An 8,694-nucleotide genomic window follows, 5' to 3' on the forward strand; every position below is an offset into this window, starting at 1 on the left:
AATATATGTGTCTCAATTTTTTCTAGTGTCGAATAGTTTTAGTTATTGGCCCTTGAAAAGCAGTGTACCGGTAGTGGCGTTTTGGCCGTTTAAGGGTTAAAAGATTAGTCATAACCTAATATTTTTAATCTGAAAAATTTATAAGGTTTTATGGGATTTTATAGAAACTTTAAGGGTTTAAAGGGATTTTAAAAGCCCTCAAGATTTTCAAATAAATTTTTCAGAATTTCAGAAAACATCAGATTTTATGGAATTTCATGGGGGTTTCAAGTATTTTTATGGAACTTCATTGAATTTTACAGATATAAAGTTATCATTTTTGTAATATCTCAAGGGATACGAAGGCATTTCATACAAAGAATAAAAGTTAAGCTTGTTTTGAGTCAAATATTCAGGTTTTTTTAGATCTAACAAAATCAGTCCAAAAAAATTTACATCGAAACTTTACAAAAAAAGGCTCAAATTAAGTCTTATTATTGTCCTGAATTTAAGAATTACATTCAAAACAAAAAAATTTTTAATGTCAGTTGTGAGCTAATTGTCATAATAAAATGTCTTATTCATCTTTATTTTAAGATAAGATCATCAAAATCATATCACCTGCAGGTGAGAAGTAAAAGTTATTCCTTCCAAATGTAAAGCTCAGGTTACACTTTACCTGAAATGTCAACATATATGGTTATAAACTGCCCTATCAAAATCAGTTGAAAATATGCATAGCAACAAAGAGAAGCAACAAAAATAGAATCAACTTTTCTTGTGCAAGATTTAACGGATTTAAATCAGATTTACAAGATTTCATTGTTTATAGTGGCTCTTCCGACCCATCAGAGACTGCACTGACTCAGTCCCACGCCAGTGCGACCCTGATCATTTGATATTTCCTTAAAACAGTTACCATATTCCAAAACCTGAACCAGGCGCCAGTCCCAAAAGATTAATGAACACGCTCTGATTTGGTGTGTCCAAGATGACCAAACAGATATAAAATACTCTTTCGCAAACGCTTGTGGTTTCACAAGTCAAGTATCTTTACGCAACGTCTATGATTCTGTCAGCCACTCACGATGAATACATAATCCCGAACTCGTTCAACGAGGTGAGAAGTAGCTACTGTTTGCTTATGGACAACTGGTTAACAAATCCGCTGCGTATAACCCATTAAGACTTCCGGTAGATCTTGAAGATACTACTGGACAAACTATAGGGACATATTTTTCGAGGAAAGCTGCGAACGAAATGGCGGTAAATTCGTGGGCAGAGAGAGCCAGATTATGACTCCTATCCCATATTCCTATCAAACCATCCGGTGGACGTAAATCGTGACCAAGCGGACTGCAACTTGGAGATGAAGACGAAGAAGAGGTCGAGGTAGAGGAAACGAAAAGGAGGAACCGAAGGTAAAGGGGGACAGAGGGCAGTTGCGATGACAGGGAGATAAGGGAGGTAAAGTCTACGTGATGGGCTTCCCGATGTGACCAAGTGGAGGCCGAGCCTGAGAACTTTTGGTGAACGTGGAGCCCAAAATCTCCGGGCTTTGCAATAACCAAAAGGCCCAACTGCAGGTCCGTCGCGGGTCGACGGCGACCTGTAGGAGAGATGGACCCCTGGTGGGGGTCTCACGTCCGATGGTTCGTATCCGGACATTCTCGCGACTCAACTTCCGGGAACGTGAGGCCGCAACACACTCCTACTTCGTCCAACTCGAAAACCCGTCGGTCAACGATCCCGCTACGTCGATAGTCGTTAGGGAAACCTATAACAACATTTTACAACATTTGACCCAAGTAGTTCAAATGCGCCCTGTTTTTAAATGGCACATCAAAATATGAATGAAACGGGTGCGGAGTCGTAAAATGTATTCACTACGCATTGGTCGCGCCTTGAATGAAAATCAGCAGGTTCGGGATCGTACGTTACCTGTTGGTAGATGTACGGGAGATAAGAGCTATTCATTCATAAGATGTTTTCCTCTTCTTCTAGTTTCGGATCTTTATGGGATTATCATATTCTGGGAAGTCGGATCTAATGATTGTAATCAAAGCCTCTGGTGACTAGGATTTAGCATTTTTATTTTTATGATCGGAAGCTATTATTTTAATGTCTGTGGGAACTCTGACTATGGGTTTTGGGAGTCTTTGGTGTGAAGAGTCGATTCGTCACATGGGGAATCTTGTTAGTTTTTTATGACAAAAGCAATAAGGCTGATTGACAAAGAAGTTAGAGGAGTAATGCGAGGTGGTAACGATGGTTCGAAATGGAGATGGAAGAGGTGGATGGAGGTGTTGACTGCTCCCCGGGTTGCCCCGTCAGCGTCAGCGATCCTGTGATCGCATATCGGGTTTACTGCCGTAGCGTGACGTACTCATCTGCACCATCGTTCGACCACCCCTTACACTCCTCACACCTTCTATTCTACTGTCGCCAACCCCATTATCCACTCGTTGTGACAGAGCTCCCGAGGGACCTTACCCTGTCATGCAGGTCTCCTCTCTCGTCCACTGTATTCCCTGACCACAGAAACTTTCAATATTTTATCAACAACGCCTCTTTGGAGAAAAAAATTCAGTGCCGTTGTTACACGTTCAACACCCACTTTTATAGAAAAAAGAAAAGATAGTGAAAATGATACATAACTTTATATAGAAAATCGATTATTGATGAAGCTTTACAAAGGAAGACATGAGCATCACAACTGGATAAAGATTATATGAGATTGGTCAACTCTGATAGTCCTTATCTAGTTGGCATTCTCATCCTATCAAAAAAAAGTGCTGAATGTCTCGAAAATCTTTAAATCGTTTTTGAAAACCTGATTGGCTTTTCATTGCTTGAAGCTGTTTTATATCTTTTTAAAACTTTGAAAATTTAATATACAACCAGCATTACGTGTCAGAAAATGGATATGGACTGGATTTGTAGCAACTTAAGTTTTTCGGTTTTGTTAGCATTTTTTTACCAGAAATTGTTGTTATGAAAATAATTTTTTATTAACATTTTTTTTTAATTCCAATGATTTTTTTTTAAATAATAAGTTTTCAAGCTTTCTAATTTCGGATTATGTTAGCGTTTGCTTTGAAAATTGAAATATGTATTAAACAATCATTATATTTCAAAGAAGACTCATTTTTTTTAATTAGGCTATGTTAATGTTTTATGTATGTAATGTTAGTATTAAATAAAATTTAGAATTAGAATTTTTAGACAATTTTGGAAATTTTAGAGAATCATTAAATTTCTTGTACGTATTTTTATGAAAAACAAAATTTTTTTTTTATTTTGCATTGTTTGACCGGAAAATGGAACTTCCTTTTTTTGATAAAAAATGTTGCGGTTAAAATAAAAACTGTGGGTCTTAGTAAAAAACAGTATGCAGAATATTTGTAGATCTTTCGGAGATAAATAAATTTGCTTAGCTACATTTTTTCTCATCTTGCAGTTTCACCGGAAAATAGAACTTCTCTATTTTTAATAAAAAATGTTAAGATCAAAATAAAAACCATGCGTCTTATTAAAAAATTAACTTTAAAAAATGTTTAAATCTTTTTTAGATAAATTATTTTTAATAACGTTGTTTCTTCTGTATCATGCATAATTTAATCGGAAAATGGATTTTTTTCTATATAATCACAAGGGAATGCCTTCCAAATTCAAAAAGTTTTTTTAAGGTATAAATATACATGAACAAGGTAAAATTGCTCGGGACATGATTTTGCACAATTCACTTAAGAAATGGTAACTATCCGTCGGACTAAAATGAGAAAAATCATAGAGAACCTGAAGCAAATTGAGAAACATTTATACTTTTAAATACCCTTGCGTGGTTAAATTAAAATCTTCAAATTATCATATAAATGGTTTAAAATATTATGCACGTAAATACATAAAAATTAGTAATTTGAACAGAAGATTTTAATGTAAAATCATAAAGTTTCGGAAAGACTTATTATTTATGAAAATGCGTATGCAACAAAATTTCATTAAAAGTATTATTAAAATTTTCACCCGAAATTAGCATTTTTAAACAAAATTCATCAACATAATAAATTTTGAACAATTTCAGGTTATGTTAGCGTCTTACACCGGAAATTAGTATTTCTAATAAAAAATTATTAGATGTCAATGATTAATTTTTTTTAGTAATTTACGTGTTTCTGTTTTTAGAATTTTTTTACCGGAAATTTACATTTTAAAACGAAAATGAACCGATTTTAGAGTTTCATGATTTTGGAACATTTTGAGATTATGTTAGCGTTTAGAACAAAAATATTAAAATTTACAAGCTTGTCAATTTCGGATTATGTTAATGTTTTTCGTCGAAAATTAAAATTTGCATTAAACAATCATTAGATGTTAAAGAAAATCAATAATTTTTCAATAAATTTTAGGTTACATTGGTGTTTCATATGGAAAATTGGCATTTTAAAACAAAAAACATTATAATTGGAATAAGATTTGAAATCTTATGATAATTTTAGAAATTTCGGAAAATAATTACATTTCTAACATTTTTAACATGTTCAGCTTATATGGGTGTTTCACCTGAAATTTGTATTTTCAAACAAAAAATCGTTGGATTTAAATCCAATGATTTTTTGGTTAAAAATAATCAAATTTACAAGCTTGAACATTTTATACTTTAAAGAAAATTCACATCTTTTTAAAATTTTTAGGTTATGTTGCCGTTTTACAGCGAAAATAAATAATATATTTAAAAAAAGATGTATAACCTTTCAACAATTTATGTTTTTTATTTGATTACGAAGTAAATGAATTCTTTTTAACAGCGTTAGGTTCTGCTTTTGTTTTGACTAGAAATCGGTGTAGATTTCAAAGAAGATTTGCAATTTTTTAACAGTTTTAGGTTATGCTCGCAATTTTTACAGGAAATTGGTGATTTTAAGAAAAAGAACCCAATAAGCGTTGAATTCAGAAAGATTAAGAATTTGTATTCCTATGAATACGCGATTTTTCCTCGGTCTAAAAATCCTCCAACGGGAACAGACAAGTGCAAATCCTATTCCTCTCAATCGACTTAGTAAAATTTAACGAAAGCATTTATTTAACCTATTTTTCATTATTAAATCTTTTTATAACATACAAATTCGAAAAATATTCAAATTTATATTTATTTATATTTTCATAATTTATTTAAACGTCTTAAAAAATGCAACAAAGAAATCTATGTAAATGTGTGAATTTAAATAATTTTAATTCTAGAGAGGCAGAGTTGAATTGGTGAGAATTAAATTTTCAGAATTTACATTCCGCATGAAGGAATTAAATAAAATCAAAATATGACAGATTTTTTCTCTATTCTACACTCATTACCGAGAACATTAGTTTAAAAAGAATATTATTCACAATCTTAAAGAAACTTTTGTAATATTATGTTAGTACTTTCCCCCAAAATTGCTATCGGCTATAAAAAATCATTAGATGATAGAGAATATTTGAAAATTTTTAGGTTATATTTAAGTATTTTTCTTTGGATGTTGGTACATTTGAACAAAACTAGACGGTGTGTGTCCTTGTTTTTATTTTTGTTTCGATAATAGATACTATGAAATTAAAATCTTACTATTCAAGGAAGACGAAAACAAATTTCAAGAAGGAATTTTTTTTGTTTCCGAAATTTTGAGCAAAATATAGAATAAGGAGTTTATAAGCATTTTGGAGAAATAAAACCAACTAAAAAAAATATTCCTAAAGCGCTGCGAGAGATCAAATCATTGCCGTTTGGCGGCAGGTTTTTTGTCGCTTGTTAACAGAGGGTACCGGTGCGAAAGAAATTTACTTTTTTTGAATTAGAAAGTCAAAACAAAATAAAAAAGTGCATCCAAGATCAGATGATAAGGAATTTGCAAATGGTTTCCAACATAGAAAAATCCAGAACTTGATATTTCAATATGAATGACGCAAAAGCGATACAGGAAAAAGTTATTACATCAATACACAAATTTAGGAAATTATATATTCAAATTGAAAGTTTACACGCTTTTAATTCATAGGGAAATTAATATCCGAACCCCCTCTTGAAGAGCATTTGTGTTTTGCGTGACTCCGTACTTCAATATGCCATCGGCGATAAAAAAGTTAATCTTCTTGTATCTTGTAAGTAGAAAATTATGGGGATTTCACACTCTGTCTCTATAGATACCGATCACTGTGATTAATAGAGATTTATCATGAATATGGTCACACGGTCTGTTATTCTTAGGACATTATCCACTTTTATAAAACTATTTTAATTCACGTGATTAATGTATTAGAGATAGTACGATTTAAAACATATTAAATAATAGGGATATAATTACTGCTTTTTCAAGATGTATCAAGTGGTCTCAAAGTTTTTAAATAATTATAAATACCGAGTTTTTTCTTCTTGGATGGTTTAAAAAAACCTATAACCTTTACTTTGTAAGTGAGATAGGATAGTTGCTGATTTTAAAGGTTCAAGATTTGAAAATTGTATGAAGCATTTCATTAGAAGAGATTTAGTTGAGTAAATAGTTTTTTTTATTCTATATTCCGAGACAGTAGAATATCCCATACTCAACTAGAGACATACCCAGAAATTCAATGATAAATAAGTTCTGAATGGTTTAACAAATTTGGGATATTTCACTTAAAATTCATGACCAGAGCTCATGTTGCAAAATAATTATTCGTAAACCAAGTCTAAGAATTTTCTCATAGTTGAGAATCAAGCAAATGAAACATGATAAAACCATTTCTTAAAAACAAAAAATGTTTACCTTTCAATAATTCAATGATATTAGATAACCAGTTGGATGTTTTCTTCTTGATCATATTTAAATTTTTCTTCTATATCTAGTATCTTTCAAATAAAGCATGGTGTCTAATTTTTTAGTAATCATCTTGCATCAATTTATCGTATTTTGTTTGCTCATTCCTTAATTATAACAGTTTTAATAAGAATTTTCAACCAGGACTAAGGAAACCCACAAAAATCTCTAAGAGACCTATCTAAAATAAAAGCTAGAAAACTAATAAGTACTAGTCAGTAGAAGCATGTACTTAGTATCGGTTTTATAAATCATGGTTCCTCTATACAAATTATAGAAAATAACTCAATAAAAAAAAGCGTTAAAAAATGAGAAAACATCTTGTCAATCCTCATTCAATTACGCATATCATCACAATCCAATCGTGAGTTATTTCGATATTTTTTGAGGAAGATGACTTTCATGCTAATGCTAATTCAACGCTCTATACTTAGGATTAGTGTATTTCATAAAAAATTCAATTGTAGGTTTGTGAAAATAGTTAACTTTATAAATAATTGCAAATTCGTTTTTACTTGTTTTTCCACAATTGTAACTGACACGTTAAAATATAGACATCTCGTAAACTTTATAAGGAGAAAGATTAATTTTCGATAGGATCTTATTCATAGAAATAACTGTGTTTAGAAACCAACAATTGAATTTGCCCAAGGTCGATTTTTTTCAAAGGTTTTGTGCATTCTTCACCAAACACGACACACCGAAGTCGAGGAAGCTATAAAGCATAAAAGAAGCCTCGGATGATATTGTACTCATGCATAATGAAATGAGGATTGACAAGATGTTTTTTCGTTTTTAGAATGAAATTTTTATCAAGCTTTTCAAAACTTTCCAGAGGTTCCCGAGTTTGTGAAGCCGATAGTAGACATAAGCGTAAATAATTAGAGAAATAAGTATAAGAGAAACAACATGCCCTGGCTCGAGGAGAGGACCCTGACTCTGTTTGTACGGGACACAGAGGTCCGCCGGTACGAACCAGGAGTGCGTGAAAGCGGGGTTGATGTTGAGCGCCCCGGCGGTCCCTTGATGAGGACCACCGACCGGTCCAACTCCAACGGGGCTTTGTCGCTGGAAACCCCCGTAGTCCATGGCCATCTGATAGGGCAACATCTTCCTCTTCTGATCACCACTTCCTAGGTTAAAAAACACCTGCTGTCCTCACGCACCGTCCACACAAATCGTCACTTCACGTCATTGTGTCTCAACACACAGAAATCGTGGTACCGAAACATCCTGCCGGAACATTCTGCCACAGTTACCCGAAATATAACAAAACAATGCGCAAGCGCCTTAAGTGCACAAACGCGTTAAACACTGCACGAGAGCGTTAAGTAATGCGCAAGCGTGACGCGAGTAATTTTCCAGGATTGACCTGCACTTCCGTGACGCAGGTTGAAAGGAACGCAACTCGCGGATCGTCCTGAAACACACGAGAGACTAGACGGGACTGTACCGCGAGTTTCGGGCTTTGGAGAATCAGCGTGAGGAGCGTGAACGAGGAAAGCCGGGAGCGCGCGCCGAGGAATGGGCGTGACCTTGAACAGGGTCCGCCCATGGGTGCGGTTGGCTAATCAGCGACTCACGAGAACGGTCACGTGACCGCCTCTTGTGCACGCAACCTAGTCGGGAGCAGCTCCCGTCACCGCACCTGTCCGTATGTTCCGGTGTTGGCAGTGCTACCACTTTGCCGCCGAAGAGAAAGGCTCCACCCATTCGACACGAGACGGTCGTCTGATTGTAAACACAATTTTCGATACGCCTACGCAACGCCGCTACCACGAGGTAGACCCAAGTCTCCGGGAACCACGTGTATCGCTTTGGCGAGGGGAACTGTTAGTGATGATAGCCCTTAACCTTTAAGTTTGGGCGATGAGTTAATTAAGAA

The 8,694-nt window shown here is 34.2% G+C and overlaps 1 protein-coding gene across 1 annotated transcript in view; it reads right to left on the reverse strand.

The window, feature by feature from the left end:
- LOC117174688 (protein trachealess) overlaps positions 1 to 8,215 on the reverse strand; it is an 83,208-nt gene extending 74,993 nt beyond the window's left edge. Inside the window, exon 1 of the mRNA XM_033363987.1 lies at positions 7,786 to 8,215. Coding sequence (XP_033219878.1) covers positions 7,786 to 7,919 — 134 coding nt within the window. The 5' untranslated portion in view covers positions 7,920 to 8,215. The remainder of the gene's footprint in view (positions 1 to 7,785) is intronic.
- Positions 8,216 to 8,694: the final 479 nt, after the last annotated feature.

The sequence above is a fragment of the Belonocnema kinseyi genome, chromosome 6 (genome assembly GCF_010883055.1).
Source record: "Belonocnema kinseyi isolate 2016_QV_RU_SX_M_011 chromosome 6, B_treatae_v1, whole genome shotgun sequence".
Lineage (NCBI taxonomy): Eukaryota > Metazoa > Arthropoda > Insecta > Hymenoptera > Cynipidae > Belonocnema > Belonocnema kinseyi.